Raw genomic sequence first — 18,074 nt, forward strand, 5'->3', positions numbered from 1 at the left:
ACGCCTAAGGGACATTTCTGAAAACATGTAGAACCTTTTGACTTAATTACTTGGCTCCACATGGCTCCGGGGAAGTAATGTACTAGATTTTGCGGTTGTGTTTTTTCCCAAGGAAATGAATGGTCACAATAACAGAAGAAGTGATAAAGTAAATTATTTAAGCATAAAAACACACAGGTGTGTGTGTGTTAGGGGGTGACATGTCACTTTGGTTTTAAATATGCTTTCTGCACTGGTCCCATTGCCTTATGGGATAGCGCAGTATCTCAGTGGAAGCAGTTGGTCAGTTACTGATTTATGAATACTGAGAATTCGGACTTACATGCAGCTTGGGTCACCGGCTCTGTCTTACCAAGATTATTTATTTATTTTCAATTACAAATTCAAATAGATATCTCTGAGCCCTCATGATATGGAGAGCCCTTTATTTTTCTAAGAACAGGGGATGATGGTGGTGGTGGTGGGGTGGCATTCAGACCCTATGGGCTAGACAAAAAAAAAAAAAAAAAAGACCACACATTAAGTTTTGTTGCTTTTGCGCATTGTAACTAATAAAAATGACTGGTGGATTGTTGCATGTTTGTGCTTACGTAACAAAACCTGCTCTGACTTGACAGCGTGTCCCGTTCACACTCGCACTAATCCCCTTAAATCCACTAACCGGATTACATGAGGGCATGACTCTCAGAAAACATCAGCGCCATCCATAACCAACCTCACACACAGAGCAAGAACTACAGGGACCTTTTCTTTTCTTTTTTTAATACAATGCAGCACAAATTCGTCCAGCTATATTGATAGCACAGAGTTCTGGTTGGTCAGAAGGTGTTGATTTATGTTCTTTAATAGCAGCTCTGTAGGCAAATCACAGGTTTTACTGATCCACACTGGATTCGGGGGTACAATCTACAATACCATGATCTGAGATGTTTTTCCACATTCTGATGTTGGATGTGAACATTAACTGAAACTTTTGATTGTATCTGCTGCTACATAAATTACTATTTCCTATTAAAGTGGCCAATGCTAATAGTTTTTACACCGATCAGGCATAACACTGATTATCTCCTCATCATGGCACCTGTTAGTGGGTGGGATATATTAGGCAGCAAGTGAACATTTTGTCCTCAAAGCTGATGTGTTAGAAGCAGGAAAAATGGGCAAGTGTAAGGATTTGAGCGAGTTTGACAAAGGGCCAAATTGTGATGGCTAGACGACTGGATCAGAGCATCTCCAAAACTGCAGCTCTTTGGGGTGTTCCCGGTCTGCAGTGGTCACTATCTATCAAAAGTGGTCCAAGGAAGGAACAGTGGTGAACCAGCGACAGAATCATGGGCGACCAAGGCTCATTGATGCACGTGGGGAGTGAAGGCTGGCCCGTGTGATCCAATCCAACAGACGAGCTACTGTTGCTCAAACTGCTGAAGAAGTTAATGCTGGTTCTGATAGAAAGGGGTCAGAATACACAGTGCATGACGGGTCAGGGCTGTTTTGGCAGCAAAAAGGGGACCAACATCAATATTAGGCAGGTGGTCATAATGTTATGCCTGATCAGTGTATAACCCAGTGAAAATGTCTACTAATACCTAAAATATACTTAATAGTGGATTGATTCAAGTTCAAACATCTGGATCTAGATCGTGATAAGAAAGCTAAGAATCTGCATTTCCTCTGTGTTTAGTCTGCAAGAACTGACAAGCTCCGAGACAGAATCAACACACACAAGGGCCAAAAAATTTATCCCTTATTATGGTGTAATGGAAAAACTGTACGGCTAAAATCTGTTGCTCGGTCAAATCCAGGAAAGGGTGCACCTATCTGACAAATAAATCAAATCAATACAACAGATTAATTACATAAAAGCATAGTGTGAATATTTGTTAATTTAATTATTTAAATATTCATTCTTGGAGAATGAGTGCTTGTTACTTCATGGGAAACAGAGAGCTCGGGAAACAATATCCTGACTGAATCCCAATAAAACACTTAAAATATGGGGGGTTTTTTTGGGGTTTTTTAGCATTAGCAGGTGGATGAGACAACAGGATGTCTGACACAGAGGTTCTAAATTAGCAGGGATAGCAGCAGGGAAAACCCCAGCTCAGATTGCAAACATAACAGCGCTATAAAACTGGAACTGGAACCCTCACAAGATCTCAGGGATGATGTGGTAAAGAACAAGCTGAGCAGCTCCAGACTGGCACAACAGGAAGTTCTTGAATCCTGATGATGCCAGGCGTCCAGTAAAGCTTCTCTTCAGCCTCTCTTAGACATAGTATGAACATCAGAAAAGAACTAGTGACTTCACATGTCTAGACATTACCCGCTCTGATTCAGAGATTTAAATCTCATATTAAACAGCTAGTAAGCCAGAGAAGGGTGAAAAAGTCGAGTGAACTAACATCAGAGCTGATTTTGATATCGGCAGCATCTTAACACAACAGAGCACTCAGAAACGCTTTATTCTCAAGAATGCACTTTATAGCGATGTGGGCGGAGCTGTCTGGTATGCAAATGACATGGTACTGCATTCTTTTCTAAATGAATAGAACTATTCATTTTTTTTTACGTCCTGTTTTTGCTTTCATGATCCATTTTAGATCATATCCATGAGCGTTTCATCTGACCACATGCTTCAGTAGAAGTGATTAGACTGACCTTTTGTACAAAGCAGTTAGCATGGTCAATATCACCCAATTGCTTATATTTCAATAGGAACCTCTAAATAATGCAGAATATTGCATAACAAATATTCAAGATACTGTATATATTACGTTCCTAGTTTTAAATATTTCCAAATCCTAAAGCCTTCTGCTTTTTCTAAATTGAAATGAAATCACAGATTTTCACTGTGTTCTCAGACTCCACTGTATATTTAAAAAAGACATAGCCTGTGTTTATGTGGGTTTCTTCATCACAACACGGTGGTGGAGGATGATGAAAAGAACATAAAAACAACCACAAAAACAACAACATTTTCAGCAGCCCCAAAACCACAGCAGTGTGCACGTTGCACCCAGTAAACTCTCAACTTGCCGTAAACCGGCCATGGAGCTTTTGTGTACATTTTCCGCTTGAGGTTTTCGATCAGAAACAGAAAGCTTTCCTCTCTGAGCGGAGTCTCTGGAGTATTACACCACATCAAGCTCTCTGTTCGTTTAGAACTGATCTTTGGCCTGTAGCCTTTTAAGGCATTATGGTTTTGTTCCACAGGTTTGAGTGGCGTGCCAAATAGAGCATTCTGTGGATGAGAGCGCAGTGTAAAATGATTGGAACAGCTCTAACCACACACATGAACTAATCCACTGCAGCGGCTTAATGCGGGCAACCAAAGGCTAAGAGTAAGTGAAGGAAATGCGACAGTAGCATGACATGAAGTCTGGGTTTTAACTCACAGTTCCTCTGTATGAGCATGAACCCGGCTGTCATGTGACATGCAATCGTCATTTACATCCAAATGTTATGATAGAGTTTCACATATGCTCATGGAAGAAATCCAAAGCCTACTAAGTTCTCCTTTTCTGCAATTCATATTTGGTTACCATGGTAATCCTGAGCCATACAGCTTCACAGCACACCACTGGCTAATTTCTGTTTCTAGGTAAGGCTAGAGGCTCCTTCTCCTCTTATCCAGTAGCTAAATCTAAATAATTAAGCCAAATTCCATAGAGTAGACTTTAACTTTAGCCCAAATAGAGTTTCCTTTTTCAGCGCCCACCTAAAGGAGTCATATTAATGAGTGATCACAAAGCAAACAATCACTAAAATCCACTCACCTGGAAAGGAATGTGGGTTGGGTGACCCTCGCTTCAGGCACTTGGAACACAGGATATGTACAGAATAATGGAGACCAGGCCATTCCTGCAGAAGAACGTTCAGCTCCTCTACCAGTGGAGTAATCGCCTGCCAAGCTGTCCAGATATTTGGTAAAGATGCATGACTAGAAATGGCAAGCGTATCCGGGTGCAGTCTGTTTCGAGAAGGCCGGTAGTTCACCATGACAGGCACTTTACCCCGGTAGGCAAAGATGTAATCCTTTCCATCGGTGCGTTGCACCACATGGTTGTTGATTTGCACGCTGAACCGTGCAAAAAGTCCAGGAGGGATGAGAAACGGAAAGCTATACTCAATCTGCAACTGTTCCACCGAGAAGAACTGACCAGGAACTGATGAGCCTCCATTCTGCCAGGGTTCAGTGTTGAGCTCCTCACTGCTGACCAGACTGGGGAACTTGTAAACCAAAGGCGCCCCGTTGGGTGGTTTGCTGCGAGGTTTGTTGACACAGTAGCAAACCCCCATCTTTTCAAGCAGCTCCATAATAAGGTGCAAGTCCTGCTGCGTCTGCACGAGAGGTTTGAGGAGCTGCCGGATGACATTGGAAGGCAGCAGGCCGTGCAGCAGAAAGCTTTCCACGTGATGCTGGATTTGTGATGAAGTGACATTCTCCTCTGTGTCACTTTCAGCGTTTAATTTTTCCAGCATGGCAGTAAGGTCCTTCTGAAAGAAGACGTTCAAGACGGCGATGAACCGTGGCAGATTGTGGAAGACAAATTCTTTAAGTGTTACACTGTCTTCAAAGTACAGCAGTTTGCCACTCTCATGTAGGTACGACAGTGCACTTTGCAGACGGTCTTCCGTCAGTCCCGCTTGCAGACCCAGGCGAGCTGAGTCCCACCACGACAGCCACAGGTCCTGCGGCTTGAAATGAAGCTCCTCCAGCATCTGCCACGACTTCGGCAGTACTCTGTGAAGGTTAGGGAAGATATCGCGATGATCTGCGACAGACATGAGTTTCTCCTTTAATCGTTGGATATTTCTCGTTTCCACACAACTGACACAAAAGACCGGGGACAGGATCTGCAGCCGATTGTTCAGCATGTACTGCAGCTGGGCTTTTTTACGTCTCAGGTTCCTGTCTGAGACTCCATAAAACAGTACATGAGGGCTTGAAGCCCTGACATCATAGTCCTGTTCCAAGGCTTTGTCCACCTGCTTAGCGAGTGTCCGCAGACTCTCCGTGTCTCTCTTTTCCTGCAGAGAGATCTGTCTGTGGATATCCAAGCACTTTTCCTCCAATTCTGCCTCAGTACAAAGGTCAATGTGCGTTCCAACAACACACACCACTGCATGGGGCACCTTGGCACTGAGCAGGTGAAGGAAATAGCCTACGCTGGAGTAGAAAGTCTTACATGTATACGACTTCAAATTCACCACCACTATGTACAGAGCTCCTGGCGAGAGGAAAAATGGTTTAATGAGTTCATAATTCTGCTTCCCTGATAAATCATACACGATAAATGTAAGACTGCGGTGAGCATCTGCTACCCAGTTCGTCACATCGATCCCTCTACCGCCAGTTATTGTCTTAGCATCTAACGGTTTACTTATGATGCACTGCCTGAGCTTAGTTTTCCCTGCATTCGTCTGCCCCATCAAAACAAGTTTGAGTCTTGGTTTCACAGCAGTCTGGGCATGGGCAAGCTCCTTTTGATAGGCAGCTATATAAGGGATGCCCTTCATGCACACCTCATACGGAGGCTGTATGAGAGGATTGTCCTTAACTTTCCAAATGTTCACTTTGGCGAGCTTGCCGAAATTGTCTGGCAGGATGGCAATTTGGTTACCCTGTAACACCAGCTCCTCCAGTTTCTCCAGCTCCACTACGGAGTCTGGGAGAAACGTTATTCTATTATTGTCCAACCACAAATTAGCGAGATTAGACAGCCGGCCAAGTTCCTCTGGGAGGAAAGACAACCTATTTCTGCTCAAATACAGCTCCTCCAAACTAGTGATTGCAAGTATAACCTGAGGAAAATCTTCAAAGGAGTTGGATGACAGATTGAGCATTTTCAGTGTCTGCATTTTTCCAAACGACCGCGGCAGCGCTGCAAGGGAATTGTTATCGAGCATCAAACTCTCCAGGTTCTGAAGATCGCAGAAGGTCTCGGGTAAAGAGGAGATGTGGGTGCCGCTGAGCCACAATATTTTCAGAGACTGCAGCATCGTGATATTGCCTGGCAGGCCCTCTAGTTTATTCCCTGAACAATCGAGTTCCTCCAAATCGCTGAGGGCAAGAAGCTCCGGCGGGAAATTTTGGAGCTTGTTATGGTCCACGTCAAGCGTCCTGAGCTTCTTCAGCTGCGTGAAGGACCTGGGGAAATCACGGAGCTCGTTGAAGCTCACGTCAAACTCCTCCAGGGCCTGCAACGTCCCAATTTGGGAGGGCAGGTATTGGATCTTGTTGTGGCTCACGCAGAGCTTTTTCAGCCCCTTTAAATGCTCAATATCCTCCGAGAAATGGCTCAGGCAGTTGTGACTAAGATCCAGCTCAGCCAAGTGACAGAGCTGGAATATAGGAGAGGGCACGGAGGTGAACTTGTTCCTCCGGAGGATGAGGATGCGAAGCTTGATCAGAGTGCAGCCCAAACCCTCGGGAAGCTCTTGAAGGGAATTATTGCCCAGGTTGAGGACTTCAATCTCCTTGATGTCATCGGGTAAGGTGATTTTCTGGTTGTTGCTGGTGCTCAGAGTGAGCTGGCGCAGGTTGCTCCTCAGTTTCCTGGAGCGTAACGCTGCGTCTCGCCATATCCTGGCCGTCCTCAGATTAGTCTCATTCTCAGCCATTGCGTCGCCTTCAAATCGCGTTACAATATTACCCCGGCAGCATGGCGGCCCTTTTGTTCGTCCTTCTCTGAGGTCCAGCACTCCACATGTTCAGAAACACAGCTGTAAAGGTTGCTCCACCTGGGGACAAAAACCGCTCAGTCGCGCCCAGTCTCCTCGGCGGTGTTTCCCACATCCTCTTTATCTGCGCCATCGAAAGAAAAAAAACAGTAAAACGTGATGGTCAAATATATGTGGCGAAACCGGACAGTGTTTCAGTCCGGACGGCTCTCCTGGCAGCGCCAGCGGCTTCCCCGGTACCGCGGCATCAACACGGATCCAAACAGAACGCAAGGCGATTAGAAATAAAAGCACTACAGCGTGTTTGCTCCACTCCCTCCTCACGTCTCCGCCCGCAATCCGCAGGGTTTGGAAACAGGGTTGCCAGATTGTAATTATTACGGATATTGAAAATTAAGGATAATGGTTGGTGAAAGCTGGAATTGTTATTTTAACATACTGAAAACAATTGACTTAAAGTGTGATTCAATTGCAGGATTCTTAACAATCTGTCTACTTCATTTGGAAAAGGAAAAATAAATAAAATAAAAAGCTAGTATTTTATATATGTATGTATTTATTATTATATGTTTTAACTGACTTTTATAGCTTATCTTACGTTTACTGGCGTATTACTTTTAATTGTTTATTGTATTTTAATTATAGTACTCATAGTAGTACTAATTTTATATAGTGCTAATTTTATTTTTTTTAAATTACTAATTTTATATAATATTATTCCTCTTTTATTTATTTCTTTTTTGGTTTTCGAGCTGCATTCTACTAATTATACAATAACAATAATATTTCTTCTAAGCTTCTCTATGACAACTCGAAAACCAAATATATATATACATACATAACACAGTGACACAGTGAGGTGCTTTAACATTGCAATGGAATTAAAGCAAAGCTTCTTAAAGGGTCAGACATACCAATCTGGCAACCGTGCTGGCCAACAGTGAAACAGCAACAAGCGTCACGAGCCTACCTTCCCGGAGTAAAGTGACGTCATCGCTCACCATGCTGGATATTATATTATATTATATTATATTATATTATATTATATTATATTATATTATATTATATTATATTAATGTTAGTATAAATGTTTTTTGTGGTTATTATTCTGCACTATACTTCGCAAAATATAATATAAAGCTACTTAAACCCACAATATTCAGCATTTTTGAAAAGTAGTGTCTAAAGAGGTCAAATAAGCACGATCAAATGATATATGTCTTAAAGCAGCTTTACAGGAATCTGGATGAGGATTTAGAGCTGTAATGAGCGAGGACAAAACCCCCTGATCTGACATGAAGGAAAACCCTTAAGAGGAGCCAGAATGAAAAGTGAGCACATCCTCTTGTGGGAGTCAGCAGATGGTGTGATTATAAATCATTATACAGGTGCTAAAGTGTGATGAGATGATGCTCAATGTGGCCAGATCTGGGATGAGCACAGGAACATCCATTTCAGCAACAACAAGCACTCCACCATCACACACTGAAAATGGAGACAAGAAAACAATTTCTAACACACTTTTTACAGTTCTCACATAACTATAACTGATCATACAATGAGGAACAGATTTCTTTTAGCTCTATTCTCTGTGTAAACTCACCAAACTGTCAGCTTTCTGAAAGGTGAAAGTGACTTTGAAGTTATTCAGTACATCTAGCTCCATCTACTGGCCAATAGTGGACATGATTGAAACGCTAGAGATTGAATAGACAGAGAGGTTTTACATGAACCTGGGCATCAGTTATTATTTTAAAAAAAAGGGTCACTGGCATTAAGAATAAGATTTCCTAGACAGATCTTGTCTCATTGTTTTCTTCCTGGTGTAGATCATGTTTTCTAGCAAATGAATGCACACAGATCAGGCATAACATTATGACCACACGCCTAATATTGTGTTGGTCCCCCTTTTGCTGCCCAGGTCAGCCCCCTGACCTGTTGAGGCATGGACTCCACTACATCCTTGAAGGTGTGCTGTGGTATCTGACACCAGGATGTTAGCAGCAGATCCTTTAAGTCCCGTACGTTGTGAGGTGGAGCCTCCATGGATCAGACTTGTTTGTTCAGCACATCCCACAGATGCTGGTTTAGATTGAGATCTGGGGAATTTGGAGGCCAAGACAACACCTCAAAGTCGTTGTGAGTACAAAATGTTCACATGTCAGTGCTCATAATGTTATGGCTGATCAGTGGATATTCAGCATGTGTCATGATGATGCAGTTTTTCCCCTGAATCTTAAAACTCTTCCCAGTTGGAATACCTTTGGATCCCAAACTACAAGATGATAGTTTAAATAGCTGAGAATAAATGCTGAACTGCATAGTTTTGGGGGGTTTTTTCTTTACACCAAAGCAACAAGCCTAATATAGCTAACATTTAGAAAGTTATAGATACCAGTTCAACATTATATTTAAAAAAAAACAGAGAGATATTTGGCTCAGTAACACCCTTTCAACATACATAATTTTTTAATAAAATCCATCCAAATCCAACATTACAATTCACTGTTAAACAAAAAAAAGGAGGGTGGATTTATTTTCATGCAAATACTGCAACTGCTAATATACAGCTGCAACTACACATTTTAGGCCACATCCCCTACCTGAATAACTCTCTAAGGCGCTTAGGAAGAAATATGTACTTTTTATTTCTGGTCTTTGTCTTTTGCCCAAGTTTATAGTGTATCATTGCGTCATACAGAGTCAGAAACCACTTCAGCAAGTCTGTTTGAGACGCTGAACAACTCCATAAATCACTGAGTCACTGACATACACATTGCTAACCTGGAGGCTATAAGCTTCAGTGACAATAACCTGCTAGCTTCAGTGCAAAATTTAAAAGGCAAAATTCAGACGCAAATTATATCTAAGGTAGAAAGGGAAATTGTACATATTTATTTATTTATTTTCGGCAAAATTATAAAGAACAAAAATAAGACGACGACCTACTAGAAGGATAAACTGGAATGGCACTTTATTGTTATGTAAAAAATAATGCACCTTATGTAACCGAAAATTCAGGACGTTTGCTGCTAAAGAGTAAAAAAAAATGCATTTGGAGATCATCCCAGAATTAATACATCTTTGTGAAATGTGTTTGTGAAAAATGAAGCCACACATCAATGATTTGGTCTGGGTAGTATTATTATTGTTACAAATTGGCATTAGTAAACAAAGGGCACTGCTCAGTCAAATGAAACGATTTAGAAAAAGGTCCCGAAAGCCAGCACAAGGCAGCCCTGATGCTCATCTCCACTCCTGATCACTGATATAAAAAAGGAAGCAAATACGCTGTTGAATTAGCCTCTGCTTTTGGGGTACTGAGGAGGTGGAGCTCCTTCTAACACCGTTGTATTGGACACGTTCTGCAGCTCGCCTTCGTGCAGACGCTCGTTCACCCGCAGCCGACAGCCGTCCTTCAGCATGCGGATGGCAACACGGGCGATGTTGCGTGAGTCGTCGAGGCCGCAATGCGGTCGGCCCTCGTACTGCATGCCGAGATTCTCCAACATGCAGTTCAGCCTCGTCTGGTTTCGAGCCACCTAAAGAGCACAGTATGAGATACTCACTGTCGAAGGTTAACTGTGGAAACTCAGCAACACATATTGTCTCTTAACATTCTGACAACCTGATTAAATTAAGTCCTTTAATCAGGATGCTTCAGATTAAATGAAAATCTCAATTTACAACACTCACAGTCCACTTTATTAGGAATACCTGTATGCCTACATATTCATAGATATCTAATCAGCCAATCACGTGGCAGCAGCACTATACAAAAATATCACACATGTACAAGTCAATAGCTTCATGTTCATCAACCATCAGAATGATGGGAAGTGTGATCTCTGACTTTTACTGTAGCTGATTGCCAGCGATTTTCACACACGACTCAGAATAGTGGAACGTGTAGAGGGAAACGTCAGAAATCGGTTGCATCAGTGCATAGAGGACAGTGGCCACCACCTTCAAGATATTTTGTTTAAAACCTCATACTTTGAAATTTGAAAATATGTTCTTTCATTATCAAAAAATAAATTTTATCAGCCACAATTTTTCTTTTATTCGCCTTCAAAAAAGGGAAGTTTTTGCACCCCACCCTGTAGATAGATAGATAGTTTATTCATCCCAAAGGGAAATTCACAGTAACAGATAACTGCATTAATGTGCATGTGTTAGTACCTGTGTTCCTGTCAATCTGAACGGTGAGTGTATTTACAACTAATTATGACTCGGTTATTCATTCAAAGTTTGTAATTAAACTAAATCTAAATATCAGATAATACCTTGTAATAGTTTCCATAAGACTTCCTTATGTTAATCCAATTTCTAGCAAATGGAGGATATCGAAGTCGACTCAGGCGGCACTGTGTGTAAAGGAATTTACTCATATCCCAAGACCTGTGGAAAGAAATACAAATTAAATAATCTTATAATAAATAAATATATTATAATAAATAATAAACTTCTGCCTGTATGAATTTTCTGATAAGAAATAATGTAAATGTAGATGATCCATTCCAGGCACCCAAAAATATTACCAATATTACCGATATCAAGCGTATGTAAACTGTATGGCTGCTTACAAAGAACTGACCCAAGCCAAGCATTCCATGTCAAGGCTCCTCATAGGAAGTTGTGCCACCAAGCTTGGGCTAAAAATAGAACAGACCAGCAACACCCTCGATCTGTTCACAAAAACACCTGGAAAATCACCTAGCTTTTTAACGCACGCAGAAGGCAATGTTGGTATCGTGAGTTGACTCTTTCAAAACAACTTTTTTTGCTGAATGAAAATAAAAATCATAAAATTTGTAAACTCGCTTCAGTTAGTTTTCCACTGACGCAAACAAGTTTTGAGCGGCTCCCGGACGTACACGCAACCTAGCTGGTGTTCGGTTCGGTTTGTTCGTATATCGAAAATGCTTCGTTTGCTGATGCAAATTTCCTGAAAATTTTAATTCTTAAGGTGAAAATTCGTAAGGGAGGGCATCCGTATGCCGAGGTTCCATAGTTAAAAGACCTGTAGCTTATTTACAAGTAAAATAAAATAAAGAAATAAATAAGGGTTATAGATGTTCCCTTTGTGTTTGACTTTAGAAGTGAAACTTTGTTTTTTGTTCCATTTGACATCATTTTTTAAATTAATTGGTTTCTGAATCGGGGATACACATGGGCGCAATTAAGTAGCACATGATTAAGGTCACATGCTTGGCGCCATGTGTTTTAGTGAATTCCAACTCAGTCACAACTTGAATACACAGAGCACTACTCCCAAATATTCTCAATTGGATTGGAGACCAAGTCAACACCTGAAACTTGTCATTTTTGCTTTGTGGCATGGCGCATAATCCACAGAGGCCATAGCCATCTGGGAATACCATTTCCATGAAAGGGTGTACATGGTCTGCAACAATGCTTAGGTAGGTGGTGCATGTCTAAGTAACCATGAACTTCTTCAGCAGTTTGAGCAACAGTAGCTCGTCTGTTGGATCAGATCACACGGGCCAGCCTTCGCTCCCCATGTGCATCAATGAGCCTTGGCCGCCCATGACCCCGTCTCCGGTTCACCACTGTTCCTTCCTTGGACCACTTTTGATAGATACTGACCACTGCAGACCGGGAACACCCCACAAGAGCTGCAGTTTTGGAGATGCTCTGATCCAGTCGTCTAGCCATCACAATTTGGCCCTTGTCAAACTCACTCAAATCCTTACGCTTGTCCATTTTTCCTGCTTCTATCACATCAACTTTCAGGACAAAATGTTCACTTGCTGCCTAATATATCCCACCCACTAACAGGTGCCATGATGAGGAGATAATCCTGGAGAGATGAGTGTTATTCACTTCACCTGGCCCTTATAATGTTATGCCTGATCAGTGTATAATACTAATACATAAATAAATTCTCGATGACTTGAAAATTATTTGTGACCTAGAAAATGTAAGCATTAGCTTAGTTATGTAATATAAAATGATAGATAGATAGATAGATAGATAGATAGATAGATAGATAGATAGATAGATAGATAGATAGATAGATAGATAGATAGATAGATAGATAGATAGATAGATAGATAGATAGATAGATACGCTTTATTGATCCCGAAGGAAATTCCACAAATTACTAGGATGTGGAAAGCACCAGCATGGTATACTGTTAGTGATCAGTGACATGAATGTGAAATTCCAATAAAGACTGTGTCTTTACCCATCTGTTAGCAGAGTGTATTTGTATTTGGTCCCCAGCTCTTTCTCCTGCAGCCAGGCCACCACTCGGTGAAGAACACAAGGGAACAGATCTGCCTCGTCCACCATTGTCTAGAACCGAAATACAAACAGGTTATGTTATAGAGAAATAAACAGTTTGTTGCCATGTTGTGCAGAGACAGTGCTAGATTTCCACACTCTCATACCTGTGTTATTCCTGTTAGCTCCACACAGAAATCGGAGAGCTGTGGGTTTAACTGGGGTTTCACATACTCCTGAAACGAATCGACCTGCAAAATCAAAAATCAACAAACATTCTGTTAGCGTTTCCCATGGTTTCTGGATGAAAGAAAGATGTAAAAAATAAGACAAGAATCCTGAATAAACAGGAGACCAAAAAAAGTCCTTAGAGAAACAAAAATCTATCATCTACAGTGAGGGAAAAAATGATTTGATCCCCTGCTGATTTTGTACGTTTGCCCACTGACAAAGAAATGATCAGTCTGTAATTTTAATGGTAGGTTTATCTGAACAGTGAGAGACAGAATAACAACAAAAAAATCCAGAAAAACACATTTCAAAAAAGTTCTACATTGATTTGCATTTTATTGAGAGAAATAAGTATTTGACCCCTTTGCAAAACATGACTTAGTACTTGGTGGCAAACCCTTGTTGGCAATCACAGACGTCAGACATTTCTTGTAGTTGGCCACCAGGTTTGCACACATCTCACATCTCAAGGAATTTGGGCCCACTCCTCTTTGCAGATCCTCTCCAAGTCATTAAGGTGTTGTGGCTGACCCTTCAGCTCCCTCCACAGATTTTCTATGGGATTAAGGTCTGGAGACTGGCTAGGTCACTACAGGACCTTAATGTGCTTCTTTTTGAACCACTCCTTTGTTGCCTTGGCTGTGGGTTTTGGGTCATTGTCAGGCTGGAATATCCATCCACGACCCATTTTCAATGCCCTGGCTGAGGGAAGGAGGTTCTCATCCAAGATTTAACGGTACATGGCTCCGTCCATCGTCCCTTTGATGCGGTGCAGTTGTCCTGTCACCTGGGGATGGTGTACTTGGAGTCATAGGCAGCATTCCTCCTCTTCCAAACACGGCGAGTTGAGTTGATGCCAAAGAGCTGGATTTTGGTCTCATTTGACCACAACACTTTCACTCAGTTCTCCTCTGAATCATTCAGATGTTCACTGGCAAACTTCAGATGAGCCTGTACATGTGCTTTCTTTAGCAGGGGGACCTTGTGGGCGCTACTGGATTTCAGTCTTTCACAGAGTAGTGTGTTACCAATTGTTTTCTTGGTGACTATGGTCCCAGCTGCCTTGAGATCATTGACAAAATCCTCCAGTGTCATTCTGGGCTGATTCCTCGCCGTTCTCATGATCATTGAAACTCCATGAGGTGAGATCTTGCATGGAGCCCCAGACCAAGGAAGATTGACAGTCCTTTTGTGTTTCTTCCATTTGGGAATAATCGCACCAATTGTTGTCACCTTCTCACCAAGCTGCTTGGCGATGGTCTTTTAGCTCATTCCAGCCTTGTGCAAGTCTACAGTCTTGTCCCTGACATCCATGGACAGCTCTTTGGTCTTGGCCATGATGGAGAGTTTGGAATCTGATTGGTTGCTTCCTTCTGTGGACAGGTGTCTTTCATACAGTTAAGGAGCTGAGATTAAGAGCACTCCCCGAGAGTGCTCCTACTGTAATCTCAGCTCCTTACCTGTATAAAAGACACCTGGGAGCCAGAAATCTTGCTGATTGATAGGGGATCAAATACTTATTTCACTCATTAAAATGCAAATCAATGTAGAACTTTTTTGAAATGTGTTTTTCTGGATTTTTTTTGTTGTTATTCTGTCTCTCACTGTTCAAATACACCTACCATTAAAATTACAGACTGATCATTTCTTTGTCAGTGGGCAAACGTACAAAATCAGCAGGGGATCAAAATTTTTTTCCCCTCACTGTACATTTATTTATCTATGTATGCAAAAAAGCCAACAATAATTACAGGTTCATGTATTCATAAACAGCACTTCAGATTCAATAATAGTTTAACAAAACTTTTCGACTATTTCCAGATAATGACCCCTCTTAATGGCTCCGCCCTTTGTCCTATAGCATTAAAAATAGAATAGAAAATTGTGATGCGTCTAACTCATACACAGTCCCCCCCCCCCCCTTAAACTCCATTTCAGTGGCTCACAGGAACGCGAGCATCTTCCCTCACCAACTCACAATCTCCAAAGTGTGTGTGTCGATGAGGACCATGGGGAACTCTATGATTTCGTGGACAAAGTGTCGTGGGTTATTCTCTTCACACGTAGCCTCAAAGTCCACCACGCAGATGTAGTCGTAATACGATTCGTCGGAGCCGACCGCCGCAGACTGCTTCAGCTTCTGCTTCTTATAGTAGTTCTTAAGACGCTTCTTCAGGACATCTTTCACACCTCTAACAAAATCACACACAGATACACACACACATATTTAAACACGGTGTGATGTTTTTACTCCAAGAAATAGAACATTCTGTGTTCAGCAGTTACAGGGAAATAATCAAAGTCAATGTATCGTAATGAAACAGAGTTACTGTAAATGATTTCCCAACAACGCCACATCCTGAAGTGTTTTATTCCTTTTAAAGGACCCACTACGGGCTCTTATCTGCCTCCTTGGACATTAATGCACAAACATACGCTGTATCTGCATTACACAATTCCAACTGACTGTATATGACTGTAGAAGGGACATTACTAATAATCACACTCTCCAGTGTCACCCAAATGAGGATGAGGTTCCCTTTTGAGTCTGGTTCCTCTCAAGGTTTCTTCCTCATACCATCTAAGTGAATTTATTCTTGCCACAGTCATCACAGGCTCGCTTACTAAGGATGATTTTGTCTAACATTCATCTGGAACTTTTTCTGTTCTGTAAAGCTGCTTTGAGACAATGTCCATTGTTAAAAGTGCTACACAAATAAAATTGAATTGAATCGAAAGAAAAAAAATGTTTCCATCTGCACTGAATGTATCGTTCGTACTGGTTCACTTTTATTCCCTGTTACACTGCACTTCCAGTTTTATGTTTATTCTCATAGTTTTTCCACCCTTATGTTATTGCACCAAAACACTGCATTGAAAGAAATTCTATCATGTGTAATATAGTGGCTATAAATCAGTCAGTCATGAACTTAATAAGAATAAATTATTTTTCAGTCTGTTTATTGGTGGCCAGAATGAGCTGTTACTGTAAGAGTGATAACGTACTAGAGCACGTGCATTAATATGAACATGTGATGCAGCAATATGAAGATGTACTTAATAACATAGAAACCCAGAAAACACTAATCCTGACCCATGACCTTACCTGGTGTCCAGCTTGAGCTCAGCACATTTAGCTCGTAGCTCATCTCTGTTCATGCGGTTAATTGCACCGTTGGCCAGAGAGATCTCTTTATACACCGGGTCACTGAAGTCTGCACGCGCTGTTTCCTTGCACGAGCCATTTTTCTGTTCAGACTGTAAACAGAAATGAAATATAAATATATATGAAGAGTCTTCAGTCAAAACAGTTTTTGACAGACAGACTCCTGTACAGTTTTAAGTACTAGTTTTGAACAGATTCTCACCTCAGACTGGTCCCCCTGCTCACTCCCACATTCTCTTATATCAGGTTTAAGAAGGACTTTTGTACACTTTTCCTCCATTACTGCTTTACTCCGTCAGCGCGAGGACATGGCTCTGTTTCGCGCCTTATCCTGACAGACAGAGATACAAATGATTTAACAGCCTACAGATAAGTGTTTATAACATAATACAAATTCCACCAAATATCTGTTTTATTGTGACTGACTGTACCGGAATAAAAAAGGGAGAGGAAAAAGACGCCAAATAATCTGACAGAGAACTCACGAGAGTGGATACATTAATAACCGGAAGTGATGTTTTGCCAAACTATAAGAGTCCCTTAACAACTTTTGATATAAAGGAATAATAATAATAATAATAATAATAATAATAATAATAATAATAATAATAAATTATAATTTAATTTAATAATTTTAGTTAGTAGTAGATGTAGTATAAAATCTGAATAGAATTTTGGATATTTTGTATGTTTTCAGTATGTACGAAGTGAATATAAAAAAAAAATATTCGGCACAACCTGCTTTTATTTTATAGATAGATTAAATTATTTGTGACCTAGAAAATGTAAACATTAGCTTAGTTATGTAATATAAAATTAAACATATGGTGATAGATAGATAGATAGATAGATAGATAGATAGATAGATAGATAGATAGATAGATAGATAGATAGATACTTTTCTTAAGGGAATCCGGTACTACCCATAAGATGTTAAAATGAGTTGTCAGAATAAAAGTCCTTAATGGTCATGTTGGAACAGGAAAGGGTCAACCCCAAACTGTTCCCACAAAGTTGGGAGCATGAAATTGTCCAAAATGTCTTGGTATGCTGAAGCATTAAGAGTTCCTTTCACTGGAAGAATTTAATGAGAAGAAGAGGTGTCCATTGCATCCAATCATGCAGAACTTTAATCCCTGCAGATCTGCTGTTCTTTTCTGGCAAAGAAAATATCCTATCATTTTTTTTAACCCTTCAGGGTTGGAAATTAAGGTGTGTTTTAACATGATTGACAGTTTTGTATTAAAATAAATATTTAAAATAATTACAATTAAGTAATTAACAAATTTTAAATAGTCAATTAATACCTAGAGACATTCCAGTGATTTTTGTATTGATAAATCCTCTTTCTTGAAATGATCTACAGACCCACCTCTTCCTGAAATATTTAAATTAGCTCTTAAAAGCAATCAGATGAACTACACTATATTGCCAAAAGTATTCGCTCACCTGCCTTGACTTGCATATGAACTTAAGTGACATCCCATTCCTAATCCATAGTATTCAATATGACGTCGGTCCACCCTTTGCAGCTATAACAGCTTCAACTCTTCTGGGAAGGCTGTCCACAAGGTTTAGGAGTGTGTTTATGGGAATTTTTGACCATTCTTCCAGAAGCGCATTTGTGAGGTCACACACTGATGTTGGACGAGAAGGCCTGGCTCTCAGTCTCCGCTCTAATTCATCCCAAAGGTGTTCTATCGGGTTGAGGTCAGGACTCTGTGCAGGCCAGTCAAGTTCATCC

At 40.9% G+C, this 18,074-nt stretch overlaps 2 protein-coding genes across 4 annotated transcripts in view; both read right to left on the minus strand.

Annotated features, from left to right (window-relative positions):
• mfhas1 (multifunctional ROCO family signaling regulator 1) overlaps positions 1-7,023 on the minus strand; it is a 29,212-nt gene extending 22,189 nt beyond the window's left edge. Inside the window, exon 1 of the mRNA XM_058415134.1 lies at positions 3,777-7,023. Within this exon, the coding sequence (XP_058271117.1) occupies positions 3,777-6,624 (2,848 nt within the window). The 5' untranslated portion in view covers positions 6,625-7,023. The remainder of the gene's footprint in view (positions 1-3,776) is intronic.
• A 2,618-nt stretch (positions 7,024-9,641) lies between these two features.
• On the minus strand, positions 9,642-16,870 carry eri1 (exoribonuclease 1). Of its 3 annotated transcripts, none has more exons than XM_058416514.1 (8): positions 16,816-16,870; positions 16,533-16,661; positions 16,271-16,422; positions 15,143-15,356; positions 13,101-13,184; positions 12,896-13,005; positions 10,971-11,085; positions 9,642-10,226 (listed from the first exon to the last, which is right to left on the minus strand). In XM_058416514.1, exons 2-8 carry the CDS (start codon positions 16,608-16,610, stop codon positions 9,984-9,986), a joined length of 996 nt encoding a protein of 331 aa, XP_058272497.1. In that variant the 5' UTR covers positions 16,611-16,661; positions 16,816-16,870; the 3' UTR covers positions 9,642-9,983. The 3 variants fall into 3 exon arrangements, with proteins under 3 accessions (XP_058272497.1, XP_058272496.1, XP_058272495.1); XM_058416513.1 differs by having other exon boundaries at positions 16,762-16,854; XM_058416512.1 differs by lacking the exon at positions 16,816-16,870 and having other exon boundaries at positions 16,533-16,755.
• Positions 16,871-18,074: the final 1,204 nt, after the last annotated feature.

Source organism: Hemibagrus wyckioides, linkage group LG18 (genome assembly GCF_019097595.1).
Source record: "Hemibagrus wyckioides isolate EC202008001 linkage group LG18, SWU_Hwy_1.0, whole genome shotgun sequence".
NCBI classification, from domain to species: domain Eukaryota; kingdom Metazoa; phylum Chordata; class Actinopteri; order Siluriformes; family Bagridae; genus Hemibagrus; species Hemibagrus wyckioides.